Here is a 26,909-nt window from a genome sequence, read left to right as displayed (position 1 = left end):
CATTTCTATCCTATGGAGTGAATGGTAGGTGCTCTGATTACTACCTGCATGGAGACTCAGTGTTGACTTGAAGAGCTAGCGTGAGCTCAACGTGGAGAGGGTGTTAGAACTTGTATGCATAAGAGGAGTCCAAGAAAATGTTTTGGGGCTTATTTCCTCTTACGTTGTTATATGTATGTACGTTATGAAACTAGAAAATGCAATCTCTGAAGCTTAATCCTTTCAAAAAAGAGACTTCTCCTACACTTGAAAAATTTCTTTTGGGGGAGATAAATCTTCAGAAATTGTATAACAGAAGTACGTTATTGTAATGCTGAGATTTGAGCACATTTTATTGTTGAACAAGAGACTTTTACAGCTGGCTTATTTTTGATTTCCTTGAAAGAACTTAGGAAATGCGGTTTGCCTCCTAATTCTTCTTTAATATTGTCCATTTAATTTAAATTACACTTTTATGTTTAAAAATATGGATTATATGATAAGTGATAAAAATTAAAATGACTTTAATAATATTTCTAAATGTTATGGGACTATGAATCACCCTTGGGCCCTGTGTTTCATTGTCAATCGAGGAGGTGGATGGACCACTAGCTGCTGCTCTGAGGGTTATCATAGGTCTTTACAATTTCTCCCGTCCTTTCATTGACCCTACCCAGGATTGTACTGTGCAGCAGATCACTTCTCCATAGTCAAGGGCTTTATAGTTAATAGATATTGTTTAAGAATCATTAAGGCCATAGAGGTGGCCTCTATGCTCTGATAGTCCCCAAACAATGAGGAAAACCTTCCTTGACGTATTCTGGTACACGTGAGACTAGTTAACTTGTTCAAAGATCTTAACTTAGGAATGCATGTCCTGTTTCCAAGGACATATGCTCAGAGCCTAGGCAAACTGTAAAATTGTTCCAAGACCCCTTGGCGGTATGGAGTGCAGCTGTGAACACTTCGGGATCGTTGTCTGCTTGATCCAGATCCCACCCGGTGAGTAAGCTGCCTTGTAATATGTGATCCAGTGAGTACATGGAGCTGTCCGCCTCATTTTTCAGTCTCAAGATACCTTCTCGGTTTGGTGGGCACTTTTTGTTCCTTCCATCCTCCAACACCACTGCTCCTATTGGTCAGTTTTAGTTGGTTTTGAAGATCTGGAATTAGGTTGCTTCTTTGACCAGGGCTTATTGTCAATAAAACCCTAGAGACACAATCAACAAGTTATGTCAGGAGGTCCACTCCTAATGATGGAGAATAATTCTTCCTTTGGTATTGCTGGCTTGCTGCATCCTGGAAGGTCTGTCTGAAAAGCATGGGAGTGGTGCCGATGGCGATGGTAGCAGTGGTGGTGCGGGTGGACTCAGGTCTTGGGGGGAGAGGGGGGCACTGGGACACAAGAGTGATCCTAGCTGGAAGCTGCTCCCAGGTGACCCACAGACAGCAGAGGCCATACTCCCTGATTAGGCAACAGGGAATAGAGCCAGGTCGTAGTCTGCAAATCCTTTAATTCAGAGAATTAAAATGTCCTCAAACTCTTCAGCTATTAATAGTTATAAATTTATTATAACTTACTATAACTTATTATGTAAGTAATACCCTATATTGTCTCACTTCATGTTTACTTTCGAGGTAGGTGATATTCTTGTCGCCTCATTTTCCAGATGAGGACACTTGAGGCTCACAGAGGCTAAGTAACTTGATCAAAGCTTCACAGTTAATAGCAGAGCTGGGATTATAATCCAGGTTGAATTCGAGAGTTAGTGCTTTCCTTCAGTACCCCTGGCTCCCAGTTGCTGATCAGTTGTATACATTCTGACTGCCACATGGATTGTCTTATAAAATTAGATGTTGGTGGACGGTTCTTGTTCATTTGCAGAGCTGAAGTAGTCTGAAGTAATTTATCAAGTTGGCAGAAGAAAAGAATGTGGGTAGAAGAGAGACAAGGAATGTCAGCCAGTGAAGCCACTGTTTAGTCATCAAATATTTATTTTGCAGTATTTTTATCAGGCAGTGTTTTAGCTGAACAATATGATGGTTCCTCTCAAAAACCCAGCATTTATTTGGAGATGGACACAAAAAGAAAATTACACTAATGTTATAATAAGAACAGAAAAATGATGGAGTGGTGTGTGAGATGGCAGTCATGAAAAGTGAAAGAAAGTGAAAGTGTTACTCAGTCATGTGCAACTCTTCTGCAACCCCACGATCTGTAGCCCAACAGGTTCCTCTGTCCATGGAATTCTCCAGGCAAGAATACAGGAGTGAGTTGCCATGCCCGTCTCCTGGGAATCTTCCCAATCCAGGAATTGAACCTGGATCCCTTGCATTGTGAGCAGATTCTTCACCATCTGAGCCACCAGGGAAGCCCAGTCATTATGTAGTGGCAGTCAGCTCTGCTTTGGGGACTCAGAGAAGGCTTCATAAAGGGAGATAATCAAGCTTGCACTAGAAGGACAGGTGTGAATTTGAGTAGCTGGAAAAGGCAACAGCTTATGCCAAAGTGAGGAGGTATGAGTGCTAGATGGTAGGATTTTGAAGAGGAGGGGTAGCTACAGCCCAGGATTCTGGTTACCTGGGCAAATGGACTCAGATCAGGAAGTCTCCTCTTCAGGGCTAAGGAATTTATTATCTCTAATCCAGGGAGAAACTTTGAAGGATTTTTAAACTGGAAAGCAACATGTCTGCTCTGGATCCTTTCTGGTTGTCCTTCCACATACACCCTCCATCACCTTTGCTCTATCCTGTGGCCTAGGAGCCTGACCTCCACAGGAAACATCAGTTGGTGCATCGTATCCTAGGATTGCCGTAGCAGAGTGGGTGGCTTCTTCTTTCACAGTTCTGGAGGCTAGGATTCTGGAATTGTTGCTGGCAGGGCTTTTTTCTTCTGTGGATTTTGAGAGAGAACCTGCTCTGTGTCTTTTTCGGTGTTTGCTTGCTTGGCGATCCTTAGTGTGTAGATGCATCATTCCAGCTTCTGCCTGTCTTCACATGGTATTCTCTACTACGACTGTGTCTCTGTGTCTTATCCTCTCTCTATAAACATTTTATTTATTTGGCTGCACTGGGTCTTAATTGCAGTATGCGAGATCTTCAGTTGAGGCTTATGGAATCTAATTCCCTGACCAGGGATCGAACCTGGGCCCCCTGCATTGGGAGCCTGGAGTCTTAGTCACTAGATTGCCAGGAAGCAGCTTTATCCTCTTTTTATAAGGATCCTCTTTTTATATTGGATCTAGCTCACCCTGTTTCAGTATGATCTCAACTTATGTACATTTGCAAAGATCTTATTTCCAACTTATGTACATTTTCAATGGCAACCCACTCCAGTATTCTTGCCTGGAAAATCTCATGAATGGAGGAACCTGGTAGGCTACACAGTCCATGGGGTCGCAAAGAGTCGGACATGACTGAGCGACTTGACTTTCATCCTTTCACTTCCTATTTCCAAGTAAGTTACCTCTGGCACCATTCACAGGTACCAGAGGTTAGAACTTAACTATATTTGGGGGGGAATGAATGCAATTAAATCCACAATAGTCGGTAATGTTGCCTTCTGAATTTTGGTTGGGTTAGGCCATTGAGAAGCATGGGCAGAAGATCAGAGGGAGGGAAGAACGTAAGATTAGGAAATGAATTTCCCTAGCTCTGTACTTTTGGGGTCACCATGGACTGCCTTCAGTGGTGAGCTGGAGATCACAGCTCTTGAGAGGTGGTCCTCTCTACATAATCTCACTCTCTTATTCATATTTGTTCTCCCTTTGCCTCATTAGAAAAACTATGGATGGTAAAAGCATCTCATCGTTACTAGTCTAGAAGTATTTCATTCTACTTCTGATTTCCCTACACTCTGCTCAAACCATTGGACATAATCTTTATATTAAAGTTTCCACAAATTACCTAATTTGAGTTCTATCTTGTTCCTACCAAGATCTTGATGGAAACGATAACAGTATTTTTTATTTTAGAACAACTGCTTAAGTAAAGGAGGCAAGGAAGAAGGTACTGAGACTTGAGAGGAAGACAGAACAGTAATTCAGGTAACAGATGATTAGACCTAAACTTGGATGATAACAGCAATGATGGAGAGGAGAGGGGAAAAACACAAGGTATTTGGGAACAGAATTAATATGACAGGGGACAATCCTCATAACCCATCAGATTTATCCTCACCAAATACTCATTAATTAAGGGGATAACCTGTCCTGTAGTTTTTCTGGCACCAGTTTCAAAAAAATTGAAGATTTGTAGATCAGTAGAAGGGCAGCAAGCAGTATAGGTGCCCCCCAGGCTTTCAAATAATGTGATGTGGAGGCAGGTTTGAAGGAACCAGGAATGGTTCGAGTTTTTAAGGGTTTCAGTGTCCTGTCCCACTGGGTCAAGATGGCATTTCGGGCTCCATCCCATTTCCCGGGGCCCATTAGGCGATACTGGTAAGGAGTACATGGTCCAAAGAAAACTTCCCATGCTAGTCTGGGATCCTTGATGAACAGAAGTGGGATGTTGGGCTTTACGCCTATGAAGGAAGCGAGGTCATCCAGGTAGGAAATGTAGTCAGCTTTGTCTACACCGGGATCTTTCATCAAACCCCTGAGAGGGAAGAAGATGGATCACTTGATTTTCAAGTTATGAGTTTCCCCACCTCCCACCATTTTGTTTCTTTTTACTGGAGTCAAACCATGTTGGGAATGTTTTCCTATGTTGGAGAGAAAAAATAAAAGGAGTTTATTTCCATAGGGTATTTGTGAGTGTAATTAATTTTGTTAAAGGAGATGGCAGAAGACAATGCAAAGAGGAGCTTTAAATAATGTTTCAGGTTCTTGAATTTGATATGAGGGTAAAATCAGATCAGTCCAGATACCACAGTTATTGAACAAATAAAGATCATCAGAAAGCATCACATATATAACCACCTGAATTATTTTTATTGATGTTAATTGTGAGTTGAGAGGGTCATACTTGGTATAACAGAACCGAACATGACACAGATATAAGTACAGTTGACCCTTGAACAATGAGGGGTTAGGGGTATCAGTCCTCTGGATAATTGAAAATCTAAGTGAAACTTGATTCCCCTCAAACCTAACTACTAATAAATTATTAGTAAACTAAAGGCCATACTGATAGCATAAACAGGTTAACGCATATTTTGTATGTTATATGATCCTATGCTGTATTCTTAGAGTAAACTGAGAAAAGAAAATGATATTAAGAAAATCATAAGGAAGAGAAAATATATTTACAGGACTGTACTGTACTCATCAATACCATAAGTTTATGTTGTCTGTTTATAAGATGACTCATCTATCAGTACCTACATCAATATTGTCTTATATGATACAAAACACCGTAGATGTCATTTGTATTCCTAACACTGGACATCAAAAATGAAAAGATAATGTGAAGAAGAAATTCATACTTATTTACAAGGATAATGAATCATACCTTGATAATGAAGAAGCAGTAGCAATATGATTGTTTCATGGAAGCCTAGCCTATATAATAATGAATACTCATTATAAAATTTTTATGGTATATGGTATTATAGTCATATTCATAGTGTATTGGAAACATCGTTACATTAAAAAAATCCCACTTACCTGTGATGATGGACTGTTCTCCAAATATAAAAGAAAGAGGCATATTGTATAGTAATATAATTCTTTGAAAGCAAAGTTAGAAACCAATAAGAAAGCTAACACATTATTAATTTTATATTACTGTAAATGTCACTCACCTTATGCCTAGTAAGGATGGGCTATCCACTCCCTACAAATCTTACACATCAAGTTCTATATGATAAATACTTAAGCAGTGATGACGATGATGACACAAAAACTTCTCATTCAGTTCTTGCTGTGCAGGTTTTAGATTTTCACATCAAGACACATACACAACAGATAAATTATTAACAGTGGGGTATGATGATTATTTACTATTCATTAAGAGGAAGTGGATCATCATAAAGGTCTTTATCCTTGTCATCTTCACATTGAGTAGGCTGAGGAGGAGGAAGATAAGGGGTTGATCTTGCTGTCTCAGGGTGGCAGAGGGAGAAGAGGTGAGGAGGTGGAAGGGGAGGCTGGAGAGACAGGCACATGTGGTGTAACTTTATGGAAATACTTGTGTAACGTTATGGCAATACACTATAATTTCTGTCTGACTTTTTTGCCTTTTCACTTTTCTTAAAAATGTTTCTGTATGATACCAACTTTTCTTCCATCATTTGCTGTAGTTTCATTGCCTATATCATAGAAGGGTCCATGCTGTAAAAGAAGTCAAAATCAGTCTTAAATAACTGGAATCCTTTTGCCGGATTGTCTGATGTCAGTTTGCTTTCTGGCGCTGCTTCTCCTATGTCTTCTTCCTCAGCCTCTTGCCCTGGTTTGGAAGCACTCATCCCCCTATCAAATTGTCTTCTGTTAATTCCTCTGGCATGGGGTCTATTAGCTCTCGAATTTCTCTAAAATCCTTATCTTGAAAGCCTTCGCTCCCAACCTTTTTTTTTTCCCCTCCCATATCTACATTCTCTTTCAGGATTTCCTCGACTGGCTTTGTTGTAAACCCTGCAAAGTCACACACAACATCTGGACACAGTTTTCTCTAGCAGGAATTCATTGTTTCAGGCCTGGTGGCTTTCATAGCTTTTTCTATAACAATGATGGCATCTTCAAAGGTGTAATCCTTCCAGGCTTTCATGATATTTTCTCTATTGGGATTCTCTTCCATAGCACTGAAAATCATTTCCATAGAGCACTTCAGATGCTTTGTGTTCTGGGTGGCCAGGGGATTATCCAATATCAAAAGAACTTTCAAAGACTTATTGGCAAGGTACTTTCTGATTTTAGGGACAGAGCAGTGAAGGAACTAATCTGGAAAAAGGGTTGTCATTGTCCGGGCCTTCTTGTGTACAATGAAAAGACGGGTAGCTGGTATTTATCTTTTCCTTTCAAGGCTGGGGGGTTAGCAGTTTTACAGTTAAGGGCAGTCCTGACTGTGAACCCATCCCCTAGAGAAAGGAATGGCAACCTACTCCAGTATTCTTGTCTGGAGAATTCCATGGATAGAGGAGCCTGGCAGGCGTGTTCAGACACGACTGAACAACTAATATGACCGTAAACCCAACTGCATTTACACATGAATGGAGAGTTAGCCTATGCTTTCCTGCCTTAAATTCTTACGCTCAGTTTTCCCCTTTAATAATAAATGTCTTTTGTGGCATTCTGCTATCCGCCATTCCCAGGATAGGGCACTTTTGTCTGCATAAAACACTGTTTCAGGCAGATACCCTTTTTCTCCAGTGACTGTCTTAACGGCATCCTGGAACTCTGTCTGCTTCCTCTTGGTCAGCAGAAGCTGCTCCTCCTATTATCTTGACATTTTTTTTTAAAGACCCTGCTTTCTAAAATCAGGAAACCATCCTTCTCAAGCATTAAATACTTCACATTTCTTTTGCTTTCGGTTGTCATATAATGACTTCACTATTTTTCAAATCTATAAAAGTCTATAAGTATGCCTTTCTTATAGCAATCCTGCACACACATAAAAGCTGCATTTTCAACACAAGATGAAAAAGTATTTCACAAGAAGTGCAAGGTTTTCATGCCTGCTGGCACAGGTACAGTGATGGCTTCACAAATTTTCTTTTCCATAATGGTCCTTATGCTGAATTCATTTATTGTGAAATGACAGGCCACTGCAGCTGCAGACCTCAGTCTATAGTACATGTTGAGCAATTCAACTTTTTCTTGTAAATTCAGGACTTTTTTCTGCTTCTTGGGAGCACTTCCAGCATCACTAGTGGCACTCTAATGGGTCCCGTGTTATGATTCAAGGTTTACATTATTGCACTTAATCACGATGGAAAATACATGAGAAATGTGAGAGATCACTTTTTACTGTGATAACGAAATTTGCTGGAGAGTCAAGTGTTCATGCGGAGGTGATTAGTGTCATATGACATATTAGGCAGCTATGTGAAACACCTGAGCTCATCACAACAGCAACAGAAGGTAGCTATGAAATTACTGCAGTAGTGCTACAGTTAATTTTATGCTGTTATGATTTAACACTGCATCTTTACCCTGTTTGGGCTTCCTATGTGGCTCAGTGGTAAAGAGTCTACCTGCCAATGCAGAAAACACAGGTTTGATCCCATGGGTTTGAGAAGATCCCCTAGAAGAGTAGATGACAACCCACTCCAGTATTCTTGCTGGGATAATCCCATGGACAGAGGAGCCTGGAGGGATGCAGTCTATGGGGTCACAAAGAGTCAGACACGACTGAGTGACTGAGCATGCATGCATGCTTTACACTTGCTTATATTTCTCTTGCTTGTGAATGGCACAATGTATGATCTGTGTTTATGTGTGTAAGTTTTGATAAATTTTAAGTTTTATAATAGATTTTTGTATATTTGATGGCAGTAAATGATAAAATAGACTAATATCTACCTATATTTTACACATTCATGACATATCTAACTTTTTATTAATTTTTTCAATATTTCTAGGCTTCATGATTTATCTGCAAGTGTTTTCAAACTGTCACAAACCTCCCTCAATTTTTCCAATATATATATATATATATAAATCTGCGGACCCATGCAGTTCAAACCTGTATTGTTCAAGGGTCAAATATACAGTGTATAGGAATGTTCTATCCCTATCTATTTCTGTTATTCATAAATTTTCATGATGTGCCAATGTCATTCTTTCACTTATTCATTCATTCCTTCAATCAGTCAATCAATCTTAAGTGTCTGTCACATGACAGGCATTATCCTAGGTGTTGGGACTCCAACAGTGAGTAAAACAAAGTCTTTGCTGTCAAGGAACTTACAGTCCAACAGGCAGAGCAGCAGGCTGTGAAAAACCCAGCCAGCGACTTTCCTGCTGGTCAGTGGTTAAGAGTCAGTTCTCCCTCTATAGGGGGCACAGGTTCTATTCCTGGTCAGGTAACTAAGATCCCGTATGCCACTTGGCACAGTGAAAAACAAATAAAAAAAGCAACAACAAAACCCCAGCCAAACAGATATAGAATATATCAAGTAGTAAGAGGAATTAGGAAGACATTCAAAGAAGGGGAAAGGGGAAAGACGATGAGAATGGGTGGGTTGCCATTCATGCAGTGTTCTCAGAGAAGGCTTCTCTCTATGAGGGGATATTTGAACAGAGTGAGCCAACAGGTATGGGGTAGGGGGCAGAACATTCCAGGCAGAGTAAGTGCAAAGGTTCCGAGGCATGCCTGAAGCCCAGGGAGCTGTCTGGAGGGACTGGAGCAGTTTGGGTAAGGTGGGAGAACAGGAGACACTGAGAGCATAGACAGAGCTGTTGCCTGGATGGGTGCAGAGCTGCAGGAAGTTTTGGGGAGTGAAATGGGAAGCAGGGGGTTTTCAACAGAAGAGCAATGTGGCATTGGTCACTCTTATGTGGAGTCAAGAGTAGACCATAGAAGAGAAGAGAGGAGGCACAGAGACCAGGTAAGAGGTGACAGCAAGTGTCCTGGTGAGAGACCACAGTGGCCTGTTCTGGGGTGGTTAGCAGCCAGGGTAGTCAGAGGGGTCTGGATTCTGAATTTATCTGAAGGTAAGAGTTAACAGTATTTGCTGAGGATGTGAAAGAAAAAGAGGGAAAAAGATCACTCCAAGGTTTTTGACTGTTCAACTGGAATAAGTACCCATTGACCAAGAAGGGGAAAGTCTCAGAGTAGCCCATGTGCAGGTGGAGGTTGAGGGTTAGTTTCTAGACATGTTAAATTGGAGATACCGGGACTTCCCTGGTGGTCCAGTGGTTAAGAATCTGCCTTGAAAAGCAGGGGGCACAGGTTCAATCCCTGGTCAGGGAACTAAGATACCACAAGTCACAGAGGAACAAAGCCCACGTGCCACAGCGAAAGATCTCATATGATGCAATGAAGATCCTGTGTGCCACAATGAAGACCTGAGGCAGCCAAATACATAAATAAAATGTTTTTTTTTTTTTAAATTTTGAGATACCTATTACATTTCTAAGTGGAGATACCTAGAGGGAGTTGGTTTAGGATTTGGAGTTCCAAGGAGAGATCTGGGTTAGAGACCCAAGTTTGGGAGCCATGAGTACATGATGTCATTTAAAGCCATGGGCCTGGTAAGGTTACCTACTAGTGTTAACAGAAGTAAGAAGAGGTTTGAGGATTAAGGTTGGGGTTCACCAATGTTTAGGAGTGAGGAAGAGGAGACACTTGTAAATATAGAGAAAGAATAGCCTGAGAAGTAGGAGAACAAAGAGAACAGGGTTTTGGGGCCAAGTAAACAAAGGATTGCCATTGTCTAGGGCCAGGTTCTGTGTTCTGCTGAGGCGACCTGATGTCCCCACCAGGCACATCATCTAAAGCCAAAAATCAATTTTTTTTTTTTTTGACTACACTGTGTGGCATGCAGGGATCCCAGTTCCCTGAACAGAGACGGAACTCATGCGCCCTGCAGTGAAAGCATGGAGCCTTAACCACTGGACCACAAATCTAGCTGGTGGAAGAGTTAGGACTAAAATTATATTCTTTTGGCTCATAACGCAATTATTTCTAACCTGCCCCACTGCTTCCCAAATTTATAATGGTAAATTTTCCCTGTAGCAGGGTAAATTTCATACCTTTCTATGAGCTGCTCCTTCTTCATAGCCTCAGCCATCAGTTTTTGAGATGGTGGTATCTTACAGAGTCCTGTGAGAAAAGCCAGAAACAACACCAAAGTCACATGTGGCTCTTCCTTTGAGTTCTCTTCCCCTTCATTTCTGGCCTCCCACTGCTCCAACCTCAGGACATGTGATTGCAATAGCTTAGAAAGAGATTGGGGCTTTCCCAAGGTGGTAAAGAATCTGCTTGCAATGCAGGAGCTGCAAGAGATGTGGGTTTGATCCCTGGGTCGGAAGATTCCCTGGAGGAAGGCATGGAAACCCACTCTGGTATTCTTGCCTGGAGAATTTCATGGACAGAGGAGCCTAGCAGGCTATAGTCCCTGGGGTCGCAAAGAGTCAGACACGACTGAGTGACTTAGCACAGCACAGTACAGAATGGGAATAGAACACAGAGGATAATTTTCTGGAGGTAAAATCCCTCTCTGAACTCACTTAACCTGGGTACTCACTAATCTACATGAGAAAGCTCTGACTTAGCCCTGGAGTGTACTTGCCACTGGGATCATTGCATCCTGTATAAAGCTGTAAAGACTTCACTTGGTGGTACCTGGTCTCTTGCAGGGTCTCTGGAGAGGCATGCAATCACTACTGTGGTGTGATCTAATCAAGTTTTGTTTTGTCAGCTCTATCATTCTCATAAGCATTTTTGAGCTCATTATAAAATACTTTAAAAACTCAGGTAATATAATTCAAAAAAAGACACATGTACCCATGTACCCCAATGTTCACTGCAGCATATTTACAATAGCTAGGACACAGAAGCAAACTAGATGTCCGTTGACAGATGAATGGATAAAGAAGTTGTGGTACATATATACAATGGAATATTACTCAGCCATGAAAAGGAATGAATTTGCATCAGCTCTAGTGAGGTGCATGTGTACATGCCAAGTTGCTTCAGTCATGTCTGACTCTTGTGACCCTTGGACTGTAGCCCACCAGGCTCCTCTATCCATAGGATTCTCCAGGGAAGAATATTGGAGTGGGTTGCCATGCCTTCCTCTACGGGATCATCCCAGCCCAGGTGGATGAACCTGAAACCTGTTATACAGAGTGAAGGAAGTCAGAAAGAGAGAAACAAATATTGTATATTAACTCATATATATGGAATCTAGAAAATTGGTACTGATGAACCTATTTTTGGAGTAGGAATGGAACACATAGAGAACAGACTTGTGGACACAGCAGGGGAAGAGGGTGGGACGAATTGAGAGAATAGTACTGAAACATATATTACCATATGTAAAACAGATTGCTAGTGGGAATTTGCCAGTGGGAATTGGCACTCATCTTGATGCTCTGTGACAGCCTAGAGGGGTGGAATTGGGTTGAGGGGGTCGGAGGGAGGCTCAAGAGGGAGAGAATATATGTATACTTATGGCTGACTCATAGTGTTGTATGGCAGAAACAAACACAACATTGTAAAGCAATTATTCTCCAATTAAAAAAAAATAATTAAGCCCCTCCCCCAAACCCAGTACTTAAGAGTCTTCTGTGTTTTTAATATAATTGGAAAATGCTGTAAAAGCACTTTAATTTGCCTTAAATAATCATTTGGATAGTTTAATAAAAGGCCATGGGATTTTTTGTGTAATACAAATAAATGAGATTCCTAATCACCTTCTCCTCCCTCCACTCCACCCCCCCCATTAAAATACCATGTCTGTCAATTTAGGAGAACATTTTAAAGTATAGTTGATATACACTACATTTGTACAGTATGAGAGAAGTCAGTACTACTTAATACTGTATTATATGCTACTTATAAATTATTGATGATTTTTATTCATGAAGGGCAAAATTCTAACGAACAAACTATTGGCTCAACTGTGATTATTTTTATAATTATACAAATGTAATAATACAAATCCAATTCTTTACAATGCTTACGAATCTAAAACTTGCCCTGGAGAGGTATGATAACAATAGAAAAAGTAAGAATAACAGCTATCAGTTAATGAGCATTTACTCTGTGCTAAGTACTGTGTTAACTGCTTTGTAGAGTTATTCATTTTACAAAACCCTTATGAAAGAGGTTTTGTTATTCCCATTTTAACAAAGGGGCTGAGATTTAAAGAGGTTCTTGCAAAGCTAATGAGTTGGGATTGGACTGGGATTGGACTCTGGCAGCCCTGACTCTGTCACCTGTGTTCTGACAGTGATAACTGACAGCCATTAGTGCCCAATGTCTACAGTTTTTATGAGCATTTCTTAAAAGTCACTACCTTCTTAGACCCCAACTTTATTCCCAGTGTATATTACTCCCAATATCTTTCTTAAGAAGCAATATAAAACTCTACTGCTAGTGATAAATGGAAAGACAGGAGTAAATAGACTAGACTAGATTTGACTACAGCAGAATAAAACGGGATCCTGAGTACTTCCTCAGCAAGTGTGATTATTCTGTTGTCCAGATTTATCCTATCCGCAGAGTCAAATCTTCTTTTTCCACTCACATTACTGATATAAGCACAGTCACCATAATATTACATGCATAGAAAATTAATTCTTCATTAAATTTTTTTTGGATATTTTATGGTACTTTAGCTCACATTTGTTGGATTTTAGATAAATCTCAGGGGACTGATTTCAAGACTCAGTTGTTCACACAGGGCTTTAAGTAGAGTCCAGGTACCTTTGAATACTCTTGTGGCCCATCGTGCTTGGAGCTCTGTGCCTGCTAAGATGGATCCTGTAAGGCTGATGAAGCCAATCATAGCTAATGTTGTCTTCTCTAGGTTTGAGGGGAAGACCAGCTTATATAGGAAGATCTTCTTTGTACAAAGGGTTTTGAGAGGTTCTTCAAAAAAGGGGAAAGAATACGTGTATCCTGTAGTGAAGATCACAACATCAATGTTTTCTTCCACTGTCCCATCTTCAAAGACAGCAGAGGTTTCTGTAAACTCCTTCACGCTGGTTTTAATAGTGACTGTCCCACAGAGGATACAGGTTGGCAGCTCATCATTCACAATCTTTTTTGGTTTTTTCCTTTGACACAGAGGAGAAAATTATTCACTGTAGCTATATTTATGAGACATTCAGCAAATGATTTATTTAGTCAGTTCAAAATAATTATCTGCCAAATCAAGGGAGTAAACCGACCAATGTCTAATTCAAAGTTGTCAATTCTCAAGTTGTCACTTGACAGCAAGTGTCAATTCTCAAGTTGTCACTTGCTCTTTCTATAACAAGCTTTGTTTTCCTGCTCCCAGTAGAAGGCATGTAGAAATTGACTAAACCTATTTTTTTCCTGTGGGGTTTAAAATTCTCTCTCTCTTGGAATTAATTTCTGGAGCAATGTCAGGATCAAGTATATGACAATCCATTTGATAATCAGTTCTGGATCTCACATCACCCAGGCCTCAAAAGATTGACATTTGGCAAAGAGGAAATTGCAAAAAACTTTTTGGATTAAAAAAATTGTATCTATTTACTAATGGATTTTCATAGTGAACATATATTCATTATGAACATTTTCATATTTTCATTATGAGCATCATTCTACCTAATTGCAGCAGACATGATGCCTATAAAATTTATATATTGAATCATTCATTGTTATTCATTTTTTCCATAAGTGAAAGCCATCTTACCAAAGAAAAAATATTTGGGTCAAGCATTTAATAAAAATCATAACTTTATATGCATTTCCAAGGTTTTCTTTTTCCTTGCCAATGTGTAGGTCTATACAGATGTATATTAAAATATATAATTCTAGGAAGTCCTTTTGGCAATTCATACCTCTAATCATTCAGCCAGTGTGGACATTTATTAAAGGTTAGTGAGAGCTAGCCGTCTGTACTCACTGGTGCTGTCATTTACTTGTGAATGGTAGCCAACCTGAGAATACTCAAGGCCAATTTAATCCTGATTTTCAAACTGGAAATAAAGTTTCCATCCTTCATTTTCTTCATTTACTAGTCTGCTAGCAGACAGAGAATACTCCTATTTCAAGACCTTCTGTGGTACTGATGGACATTGTCTTAAGAAAATAAGCTTAGAAAAGGATAAACGAAGGCAAAGTCACAATTATCGAACACTTTAAGATCTGAATTAAAGAGAATGAGAAATAGTGATTAAATAACTTTACCATTAATTGAAAATATAATTCAATACCCCTTAGTAATATTTAGTCCATAATTCGCATGGTCAAATCTTTTATTGAGGTGCCTCTCTTGAATCCACTTCAGAATCCAGGAGGGCAGAACTTGTGCAATAAAATTACGGTGTCTTCTTGTAACCATCATATTAAATGGGTAGCCCCCATCTGAAGAGCGGTTGATAACCCAGGTACCAGTTCTAGTACTGAGAAAGACCTAAAAATAAGGCAAGAACACTAAATACATGTATATCACTTTGTAATATTTTTCTTCAATATATTTCAAATGGTCTTATAACATTCTAGTCTTATAACAACAGAGGACTAGTGAATTTGTACACAGATCTACAAATGACTGGGCTTCCCTGGTGCTCAGTTGGTAAAGAATCTGCCTGCAATGCAGGAGACCCGGGTTTGATCCCTTGGTCAGGCAGATCCCCTGGAGAAGGGAACGGCAGCCTGCTCCAGTGTTCTTGGCTGGAGAATTCCATGGACAAAGGAGCCTGGTGGTCTATAGTCCATGGGGTTACAAAGAGTAGGACATGACTGAGTGACTAACACTATCTACAAATGACTAGTTATTCCAACCGCTGTTATTGTTTTCATAAATCACTTTGACTAATCTATGTATCAGTTAAATATTCTTATCATGTTTAAAGAATAGTAGATACATACTGTTTATCAGGCAATTTTTTACATAAATAATATGGAATTTAAAGTGAGTTTTGAGATAGCAATTTTAACTGAATTAAATAAAAATCTACTATTTCCACATCTAATCATTGTTCTATAACTTATGATAAAGTAGAAGATTTCTAATTGGTGTACCTCTGCTTGGGATTTCTAAAATCATTATGTATACATCTTGGGCAAAGTAAGAGGTGCTTTTACCACAAAACAAAGTATAAATCTGATTTCCAGTTGAAGAGATGTTCAGAAAACAAACTTCCCTTTCTCTTTGTATGTGGGAGTTTTTCCAGGATTACTGAGAGTATGTAAAAGAAAGATAGTTGATGTGGGGAGAGCAATTTGCCCATTTGACCTTGTTTCAGGAGCTCCTCTGAAAAATACCTAGTGGTTTGGCATCCATACAGTTTTCCTCGACCCTTCTTGGAGATGGTTCAGTTGTGTAAAGCATGCATCACGAAAGGCTTTATGGATTTTCAAGATTTTCTTTTCCCATTTACCCTGTTTCCACATAATTTAGCAAATGTGGAATTCAGCAGTTCCACATAATTTCCACATATTTTGGCTAGTGTGTTTTATACCCTTGAATACCACCTTCCGGACACCAGAAGTGATCTAGGGGCGGGAGTGCAGATTCAGAGATGATGTACCTGAGATGCGGTTCGACTGAGCTCCACTGCAACGTCTCCTCCAGTGTTTCCAAGACCGATCACTAAGACGCGTTTGCCCTGAAAGCCTGCTGGCATCTTGTACTCTTGGCTGTGTAGGATCTGGCCTTTAAACCTATGGATTCCTGAGTGGAAGGAGGGATCAGAAATATCTAGAGTTATGACTCCTTTAGTTGGCAGGCATAGGATCTTTGGGAAAAGGGACATCTCGGAAACATGGCAGCCCTTTGCTTCTGGTGCCAATTGCAGGAAGTAGAATCAGTATACTATCTGCTAGCCCACTGGATTCTGTAAGCCCAGATATTGGTACAGTACAAAATGCCTTGATAAAAACATAGGAGAACTTATATTTCTGTGTGTTCCATTTTAAAGCAATTACTTAAGGAAATCAAGCTTACTGTAGACGATAATAAGAAACATCTCATGCATGACCCTGAACATCCTAGACAAGAAGCATTGGATTGGCCAAGTTCATTTGGGTTTTTCTGTATGATTGTAGGGAAAAACCCAAACAAACTTACTGGACAACCCAATAAATTGTTGATGCTTTATTTTACCCAAAAGTATATTCTATCAGAATGTGATTTATGAATACATTAATAACATATTTACAGATTGAATTAAAACTCCTTTTTTGCAAAAAGAAATTTTGTAGCATGTTTTCATGTAAATAATTACTCTTGTTATTTAGGCTTGTTACTTAGTGCTTACTTCACTTTGTGTTTTATCACACACTTATTGAGCTTTCCAGGTGGCTCAGTGGTAAAGAATCTGCCTGCCAACTTGGGTTCAGTCTCTGGGTTGGAAAGATCCCTGGAGTAGGAAATGGCAACCCACTCCAGTATTCTTGCCTGGGAAATCTCATGGAAAGAGGAGCTGGTGTGCTACAGTTCATGGCATTGCAAAGAGTTGGACACAACTGAGCATGCACTCATACACTTACTGTTTTATTATACTGTATGCTTATTTATACTTTATTCTTTTGTTATTTATATTTGTATTTCTCACTGATCTTTCAAGCTCCAAACATCGTCAATAGAAGTATCACTATTATGATATTTATATACTGTATATGAAAAGGGCTACCAAATATTTCTTCTCTTGATCTTTTTTTTTTGGTAGTTATCTTATTGGCGTCTATAACAGACATAAATTGTGGGTTCATAGAAAACTAAGATTTGTGGTAACAGTGGAAGCAGAGCTGTTTACAGTGGTGGCCATCACTGGCAAAGTCCATTAACAATTCCCAAGAAATAAAAGTAGAATCTGCGTAATAAAGTCTAACCTTTTTCTTTTCCTTTGTACGTAGTCTAGTTTCACTTGATTATAGGATATCCTGTGCAGAGGCCTTGTACCCAGCATTTCAGACTAGAGTTCCTAGTGTGAAAAGGCTGTGCCTCATCCTTTAGCTCAGCAGAACATGTGCAGAAGTGCTGTGCAGGATGCCTCAATTCGAGATGGTGGCAGGGTACCATGGGCAGAGATGCTGCACTGGGCACTACGATCTGAAGCCATGAGCAGCACGGCTGTGCCTGACCCTTAAGAACTCCACACTCTTTCCTACTGATGAGGTTCCCATAAAGCAGCCCCAGAGCTGGCCTGTTGGGGAAAGATGTTCTTGAGAGCACAGTCTCACACATCTCCATTCTCTGATGAGAGAATAAAACTTACTTTTGCTTTTGATCTAACTTGGTCTCGTTCTTATTGGCTTGAATGATTTGGGGCAGGAATATTGTTGGGGACTGACTCAAAAGGGCCAGTCTCACCCCCAGTGAGATTGGAGGCCAGGCCATATTGACACCTCCCATTTTAGTCTTTTGAGAAATCCATTAACAGTTCGGTGCTGGTTCCAAATTTCCTGAACTGGAAGTCTTAGTAGTAGTTGTAGTCTTTTTATGTCAAATCATGTGGAATTTGTGTGCCAACAAATCACTTCAACTGCTCCCCTTGATAGTTTGAAACAAACCCAAAACAGAACATCTAAGTTATGGGGAACCAAATGTCTGCCATATGGAAGGACAGCTCATTAGGGTGCATCCTGCAGAACTGGAAGTTTCTGAGTATCACCCCCTGACTCAGGAGTGTTTCTCTAGGAAAGAAACCTGTGCTTTGGAATAAGATTAGGGAAATCAATCAAGAGTCTACAGAAAATCTTTGGCATTCCTTCAGGTGCTTCAGGTAATGCCTCCAAATCTATACTACCGCTTATCCTGAGTCATGGGACTGGAATGCCAAACAAAAGAAGAATGATGGGGGCAGGGAGCTGCTAAGCTGGCACTCCAGCTGACCCCCAGGAGCCCCAGTCGACATTTGACAGAGAGAGAAAGCCTGTCAAATTCTTAGTTGACACTGGTGCTACCTACTCAGTTCTGAACATCAAATCAGGACCACTCAGTCACAAGATGTGTAGAATTATGGGGCTATCAGGGAAGGCTCATGAATGGGTATTCATAGGACCATCAGAATGTAAAGTGGGCAAACATAGGCTCACCCACTCCTTTCTGTATGTTCCCATACACCCCATACTCCTACCAGGAAGGGATATCTTAATAAATTGGGGGCTACTATACACCTAATGGGAAACAAATTGGAGATTGGTGTCCCCTTAGACACAGGGCACAAGATGATAATGTTAATAATGGCTGATGACAAACCTTCCCAGACAGAGCAAGTTAATCTCCTTGAAATAAATCTGAGGTCTGAGCCCAGGGATGGGTGGGATAAGCTGCAGGAGCCAGTTTCATGATAATCCATCTAAAATGTATATATAAATGGCCAAATAGAAAACAGTACCCCCTCCCTTGGGAAATCTTGTTCGGTACTGCCCTGTCACATGGCCTAATTGTCCAGGGCCTTATTAGAACATGCCTAGCAGCATATAATACCTCCATTCTCCTCCTAAAGACACCCAGTGGGAAATAACATACGGTACAGGACCTCAGGGCAATCAGTGAAGCCACCAAGGATATACATCTACTGTGAAGAAAGCTGAGCGCCAAAGAATTGATGCTTTTGAACTGTGGTGTTGGAGAAGACTCTTGAGAGTCCCTTGGACTGCAAGGAGATCCAACCAGTCCATTCTAAAGGATATCAGTCCTGGGTGTTCTTTGGAAGGAGTGATGCTGAAGCTGAAATTCCAGTACTTTGACCACCTCATGTGAAGAGTTGACTCATTGGAAAAGACTCTGATGCTGGGAGGGATTGGGGGCAGGAGGAGAAGGGGACGACAGAGGATGAGATGGCTGGATGGTATCACCAAAATGATGGACGTGAGTCTGAGTGAACTCCGGGAGTTGGTGATGGACAGGGAGGCCTGGTGTGCTGTGATTCACGGGGTAACAAAGAGTTGGACACGACTGAGCGATTGAACTGAACTGAACTGAACTGAGTCTTTAATACTACACACTGCTGGTTACTCTACTGTCCCCTGGGACCTGGAATTCTGTATCAGATTTAAAAGATGCTTTACATGTATTGAAAACAATAATACTGCTGGGCAGTCCTGCCTTAAAGGGTCAAAAATTCCTCCACCATCTTTGGATAGACTTTAACTAAAGACCTAAAAGATCTACACCAACACTCCTCCAATGTAGACAAAATTCTGATTGTCAGCCCTACTGAGGAGGCCTTTGATAAAAATACTGTAACCGCCTTGAACCACCTGGGGGATAAAGAATATAAGGTATCCAAGAAAAAGGCTCAAATACCACACACTAGGGTGACCCCTAGGCTTCATTCCTACAGAAGGTAAGAGAAGTGTAGAAAGCATTGGCAGCCTTGCCCCTCCTAAAACTAGAAGATAGCTTAGGGGTTTGTCCGGGGATGGCTGGGTTTTGCCACGTCTGGATTCCTAACTGTGGTCTAATAGCTGGGACTCTATGAAAAATTAAAAAGAAAGGATGATTTTTTTTGAATGCAGTTCAGACTGTGAAAAGATCTTTCAAGAACTGAAAATGTAATTACTTTACGCCCCTGTTCTGGCTCTCTAAAATTTAGCTAAACTCTTTTGACCTTTACATTCATAAGATAAAGGGAATCATCTTTGGGGTATTTGCTCAAAAACTGGGGACCCCTTACTCAGGTGGTTGCTTCTATCTCTAAACAATTAGATCAAACTGCTAAGAGGTGGCTTCCTTGCTTCCCAGCAGCAGCAGCTACTATAACCTGGCTAAAGGAAGCTGAAAAGTTAACATTTGGTCAGCTGATCACTATATGAACTCCATACCAGATTTAGACTTTGGCTAGTCCCCAAAAAGTCAATTAAAGTTCAGGCTATGCTTTTAGACAATCCAGTAGTTACCATAAGAAACTGACAGGCTAAATCCTGCTACCCTGCTACCCACAGAAACAGAGCCCTGGAGCATTATTACACAGAAGCCATAGATGATCTATTCCAGTTGCCCCGACCCAGGAAATGAGCCTCTCCCACATGCCAAAGAGGAATGATTCATGGACAGGAGCAGTTTTATGAGAGAAGGAAAAAGCCTGGCAGGATAGGCAGAGACCTCCCAGGCCTATGTCTTAGAGGCGAGAAGCCTACCCCCAGGGACTTCTGTCAGAAAGGCCTTGCTGGAGCCTTTGGGACGGGGAAGATCTTTGATGTTCACACAGAATCCCAGGATGTGTACGCCATCCTACACACATGGGGCTATTTGGAAGGAAAGAGGCATGTCTGCTGCAGAGAATAAACAGGTGAAAATGGCTTAAGCATACTGAAGCAGTATAGCTTCCAAAAAACATGGCAGTGCCTCACTGTAGAGGTCACCAAGAGAAGAATGCAGAGGTGATAAAGGGAAACAACAAGACGGGTGCAAGTGCCCAAAGTGCGGACCCAGAACCAATAACCTGGCAACTATTCCCCCACGTCCCCATTCCTCAAAGGCCAGATCCATCCAATTATTCCTCAGTCTGCACAAAGGAAGAATTAGACGCACCTGGAAATGGGGATTCACTACAGATCTAGGAGGCCATGGCTGGCTAGGTAATGAACACAGGCAATAGTTCTTTTCCCAAACTGCAGCTTCTCAAACCATCAGCGGGGCTCATCAAGGAACTCACTCCGGGTATATAATTGGTTCTCTGAGTTCATGGTCACTTCTGGCACGAGAAGTATAGTCAGTCAGATAGTTGAGACCTGCCCCATCTGCACAATGAACAACCCCAACACCAGACCCCTCAGAGGTCCCCAGATCAGGCCTGTTCAGACCCGAGGAACATGTCCTGGGGAAGCCCGGGGGGCTGATTTCACTGTCATGGCGAGAGTACCCAGCAGTTTCAGCTATCTCTTGGTGCGAGTAGCCTCTTTTTCTGGGTGGATAGAAGCATTATTAGGGCTCCCCAGGTGGCACTAGTGGTAAAGAATCCGCCTGCCAATGCAGGAAGCAAGAGACGTGGGTTCAATCACTGGGTCAGGAAGGTCCCCTGGAGTAGGAAATGGCAACCTGCTCCAGTATTCTTATCTGGAAAATTCCATGGACAGAAGAGCCTGGCGGGCTTCAGTCCCTGGGCCTGCAAAGAGTCAGACATGACTGAGCAACTGAGCATACACACACAGAAGCGTTATTAACAGAAATAATTCCTAGGTTTGGGCTCCCAGGGTCCTTGTGTCTCAAATGATGAAAGGGATAATGAGTGCCATGGGCAAATCCTGCTTTTAGCTTGGAGGCCTTAATTGTTGGAGAGAGTAGAAAGATCTAAACAGAGCTTGAAATGGGCCTTAGCCAAGCTGTGTCAGGAAGCTCAAGAAAACTGGATTAGGTAGCTTCCAATTGCCCACTCCCTATGTGGTTAGCCCCAAGGGATAAGTTAGAGTTAAGTGCATTTGAACTCAAGTGTGGTAGACCCACCCAGTACCGCCACCACCGCCCCCACCCCTGCCCCAGCCCCAAAGAAGGGAAACCTTAACTTGAAATGGAACAACTCTAGTATGCCCTCCAGGTAGGTAACCAGGTGATTACCCCACCCACCGACCTGGCTCTCTACCCATTCTGGTTAAGAGACTGGGTGCACCTAAAAACCTGGAAAACCAGCAGCCTGCAAGACCAGCTCAGTCCTAAGTGGAAGAGACCCCACTTGGTGATCCTAACACCCACACTCTGCCCTGAAGTTGCAGGGGACCACCCCGTGGGCACATCACCCTTGAGTGAAGAGGTTCCCGAGCCCCAATCTGTGGAAGGACACCCCGGGGCAACAGACCACCCCCCCCCCTCCCCACCCCACCCCCAGCCTACTCAATTGAACCTCTCTCTGAACTGAAGCTTCTCTTCCAGAAAACAACAAACTATGGCCAGGAAAACTGAGGCCACAGCAATGAGCCTCCACACTGGGGGATGCTTGCCTACAGGCAAAAGACCTAGACACTTGCATTATTAGGAAAAATTTGCTCTTGCTAATACTTGGGCCATGTACGTTAAATTGTCTGGTGTTCTCTGTCTCCAAAAGGTTAGACAAATTGTCGCTCAGTGATACGAACAGTTAGGGTTGAGGCCTGGTGACCATCAACACATCTAAAGGCAGCTGGAAAGAAGCTCTGGTCCTTTACTCGGGGTTGTGAGGATGCCTGGAATTAACAGGAAGCAATCACAGAAGACAGACCTGAGCCCCTAATACCTCTCAAGGATGAGGAACAGGACAAAAGACAGAGGAGGGATGTGTGGTTGGCAGAGCCCATTCTGGGCTCTTGTTTTCTTCTCCTTTATGCTTAGTCTAGTGTCACTTGCTCACAGGATGCCACATGCAGAGGCCTCAAACCTGGCCCTTTAGACCTGAGCTCCTAGTATGAAAAGGGTTTCCCCAGTGGCTCAGATGGTAAAGAATCTGCCTGCAATGTGGGAGACCCCTGGGTCTGGAAGATCTCCTGGAGGAGGGCATGGTACCCCACTCCAGTATTCTTGCCTGGAGAATCCCATGGCCAGAGGAGCCTGGTAGGCTACAGTCCAGGGGGTCACACAGAGTTGGACATGAGTGAGCGACTAACACACTCCTAAACTGTGCAGATTCCTCAGCGCCAGGGTGTATGCAGAAGCATGTGCATGTCACTGAATTCAAAATGTTGGCGGTGGTGGGTCTCGTGCAGAAGTGCTGCTGTGCCCTGCAATCTGGAGCTGGAGCGTGAACATCACGCCTGTACCTGTCTGGGGAGAACTCCACCCCCTCCCCACTACAGAACTCTACAAAGCAGCCCCGCCCACGATCGATCCTTCCTGGAGAGCTATTCTCTACAGCCAGATCGCACTCCTTTCCATTCTGCAATCAAAGAGTAAAGCCTCCTGTGCTTCTGAACCGAATTTGGTCTCTAGGCTCCAAGCAACACCAGGCAGGAGGACCCTTCTTGGGGACCAGTTAGAAAGGGTCAGTGGTCACAGAGGCAGCAATGGAAATTATGAGAGGTGGCAGAGGGAACAAGAGCCATGGGGCCAGCGACCTTCAGGCCCACTGATTGGTGAGAGGACAAAGAATCAGAAAGGGGGGCTCTGCACTTTAGAGGACTCCTCAGCCTCTCACCCTAATACTTCAAGTACTTTTGCAATTTTCATGTAAAAAGATAAGACTGTCTCACCTTATCATTCTCCAGTCACTGATTCATTCATTTACTCAATTACATTTATTGAAGAGCTACTATATAAAACACAGTATTTTAATTGGGAGTCTTTGCCTGCTGAGGACCCCAAAGCTGAAAACAAAATGCAATAGTTGCCACATTTCTAGGGCCCTGCTAAACCAGCTAGGCAGAATTTGCACAGGTGTATGCAGACCAGTTCTGTCATCCTTAGCTCCTTACTCACTTTCAAGGATTGAGTCGAAGTGGCCAGAGGTTGGAAACAGGAGACTTTCAGGAAAGGATTTAAAACACTGTTGCATTTTCGGTCCCCTTGACATGAAGCCAGATTTGAGGGGCTTCCGGGAGACCCCTGTATGACCTCGACCCTTGGAATCTATGGAGCACAGAGACTAGTGTGTGGCCCATGCTTGACAGGTTGTGACAGCAGTTGCCTGCAAGGGGTGGTGGAAAAACTTGCTGCACTGGTAACAAGTTTTTCTTTTAAATGCTGACAGTGTGGAATGCATGTTTCATGTGGACCAGATGAAAGTTATGTAGGAGAGAGCCTGTGTGATGGCAGTTTAAAGGGACTTTGCACATGGTAGCCATCTGGACTGACAATGAGACCTTAACCTAGTTTGTATGGAGATGACCTGGGGAGAAGCTAGGATTGAAGGACTTGTCAACTGGGCAGCCCCAGAGTGCTTGGTCTATTAACAGGGGCTGCACTGAGAGATCCTTAGTAGTGGGGCTGGCTAGTCTCTGGAGCAGAGCCTTGGAGAGAACCCCACAAAGCATGGATCTTAAACACCCCCGAGGGCTGAGAGAACTAGCACCTCATTGGTGCCAGTCAATAAAGAACTTTCCTGCCCCTGTACTTCTTCATGTCCTTCCCCTGACTTCAATTCTGGAAGTGCCAGAGACTGGAGCAGGTGGGCAAAGGACTTGCAGGAGGAAGAGAGTCAGAGAGGAACGGAGAGGAACAGTCAGAGGAAGAGAGTAGGCAAGCACACCATCTCTTTCCCACGGCCACAGTCAGCACAAAGCAGGCACCGGCTGAGGAAGGGGAGAAACCTCACCATTACAGGTAACTGCAAGTTTTTACTATTACACAACATAGAATATTTCAGTTATAAAAATGAGAAGTTGGGGGAATTCCCTGGAGGTCCAGTGGTTAGGACTCTGCTTTCACTACAGGGGGCATGGGTTTGATCCCTGTCCCTGGTTAAGGAACTAAGATTCTGCATGCTATGTGGCAAAGACAAAAAATAAAAATTAAAAAAAAAAAGAAGACAGAGGACTTTTTATTATTTGAGAGTGAGGAGAAAATTGGTGGGAATAGCCTGCAATTGCAACCAAGGGCAGGAGAAGGACAAGCCCCACAGATGAGTCCTGCAGGCACGTTACAAGACAAAACACAATTGGTTAATAACTACCTTACATGACCTTTACTTTCAACATTGTACAACTCAAGGCACTGTTTCTTGTTTTAGGCTTAGGAGATGTGAGGATAAAAGGCAGTCTCTAAGCTCAAGGAGTTCATCCTTGAGCAAGAAATAGGTAAATAGACAATAGATAACTAGTATTTATTCAGCCCTTACTAGCAAGTCCCAGACACTCTGCTAAAGACTTTATATATGTTAATTAATTTAAACTTCACAACAACCTTACAAAGTGAACAATATTATGATTCAGTATTACTAATGCTGAGAAAATGACACAGAGAGGTTAAGCAACTTGCCCAAGGCCATACAGTAAGTAGCAGTGCCTGGAGAAGTCAGGTCATCTGCCCCTGGGGCTCAGCTGACAAGAATGCTTCTATACTGCTTCACAGAACAAGAGGTGTTACAATGGCTCCCATGGGGCATCAGCCTGGACTGAACCAGGGCAGGCATCCTGGAGGAGGTGAATTTTTTTTCCCAAAGAATGCCATTAGAAAGATGATTAGGAATTTGAAAAGGGAAGCACTAGAGAGTTTCAAGAAGAGGGAAAAGCCTGTGCCTCAAACGCATTAGAGAGTGGGGCTTCAAGCCATTTACTGGGGTTTGGCTGGAGAGAAGCTTGCTGAAGGCTCGACCTTGGTTCATAGATTTTGTATGTATCTAACACAATGCTTTTCAAATAATAGATTCTCCATAACTGCCTACTTGAGTAGGGCACCCAAGAAAAAGTGTAGAATGCATAGGTAATTCTAAATCAATGATTATGTCAATAATGCAATGCCCTTCCCTTCAAAGGAATCTATTTGGTAAATCAAAACAACTAATTCAGAAAAAAGGGGTTCTGCTGAGGGGTATAAGGCTTGGTTTGCCTTGTCACCAAATATCTCTGGAGTACTTTGCTGCTGTGGTTTATTCATCTTATACTTATCACCCTAATGTTATGTGTTGGAAAATGCTTAGCGACTACCTTAGGAGAAGGAAGACCACGCATTTGAAGTCCATGTACACCGCTGACAAAGTTCAAAGACATTTGTTAATACTTGATTAAATATAACTAGGCATTTGTGATCATTAATCTGTAACTAATGATTACAACTGATGTGTTTAAAGAGTCACTCTTACACAACTTCTGAGTGTGAGAGAGAATGATGATAGGTGACCTGCAGAGCTGGACTTTGTGCTCCCTGTCCTGTGATTCCTGTGTGGGCTCTGGGAGGGTCCAGCTCTCTGAGGTTATAACTGAGGCCAGGGTTATAACTTAACTAAGAGGGAGAAACACTTCTTAATCTGGGGAATCACATGTTTCTTTCAAGCAGTTTTCAGATAGTGGATAATAACTTACCAAAAAGGACATGATTCATAACAGCAGTAGCTGTTGTTTACAGAGAGTTTATCTGTATTATACTGTTTTATTATACTGTTTTATTTTTAAATTTTGTTTTATAAAACTTTTTATTGGAGTATAGTTGCTTTACAATGTTGTTAGCTTCTACCTTACAGCAAAGTGAAATCAGCTATGTCATGTCATGTGAAAGTCACTCAGTTGTCCCATGAACTGTAGCCTGCCAGGCTCCTCAGTCCGTGGAACTTCCCAGGCAAGAATACTGGAGTGGGTTGCCATGCCTTCCTCCGGGGATCTTCCTGACCCAGGGATAGAACCCATGTCTCTTATGTCTCCTGCATTGGCAGGCGGGTTCTTTACCACTAGTGTCACCTGGGAAGCCCAGATCAACTATACACATACATATACCCCTCCTTTTTGGATTTCCTTTCCATTTAAGTCACGACAGAGCACAGAGTAAGAGGAGAGTTCCG

General features: G+C 42.0%; 1 protein-coding gene across 2 annotated transcripts in view; it reads right to left on the bottom strand.

Moving 5' to 3' along the window:
- Nucleotides 1-1,979: 1,979 nt before the first annotated feature.
- FMO4 (flavin containing dimethylaniline monoxygenase 4) overlaps nt 1,980-26,909 on the bottom strand; it is a 38,269-nt gene continuing 13,339 nt past the window's right edge. Inside the window, exons 5-10 of one of the 2 annotated variants that reach the window (XM_068986643.1) lie at nt 16,095-16,237; nt 14,775-14,974; nt 14,499-14,507; nt 13,294-13,646; nt 10,614-10,683; nt 1,980-4,575 (exon numbers count right to left, since the gene is read on the bottom strand). In XM_068986643.1, the coding sequence (XP_068842744.1) occupies nt 4,173-4,575; nt 10,614-10,683; nt 13,294-13,646; nt 14,499-14,507; nt 14,775-14,974; nt 16,095-16,237 (1,178 nt within the window). In that variant the 3' untranslated portion in view covers nt 1,980-4,172. The remainder of the gene's footprint in view (nt 4,576-10,613; nt 10,684-13,293; nt 13,647-14,498; nt 14,508-14,774; nt 14,975-16,094; nt 16,238-26,909) is intronic. The other variant, XM_068986642.1, reaches the window with a different exon arrangement.

The sequence above is a fragment of the Capricornis sumatraensis genome, chromosome 14, assembly GCF_032405125.1.
Source record: "Capricornis sumatraensis isolate serow.1 chromosome 14, serow.2, whole genome shotgun sequence".
NCBI classification, from domain to species: Eukaryota; Metazoa; Chordata; class Mammalia; order Artiodactyla; family Bovidae; genus Capricornis; species Capricornis sumatraensis.
This window is presented reverse-complemented; position numbering and strand designations above follow the sequence as displayed.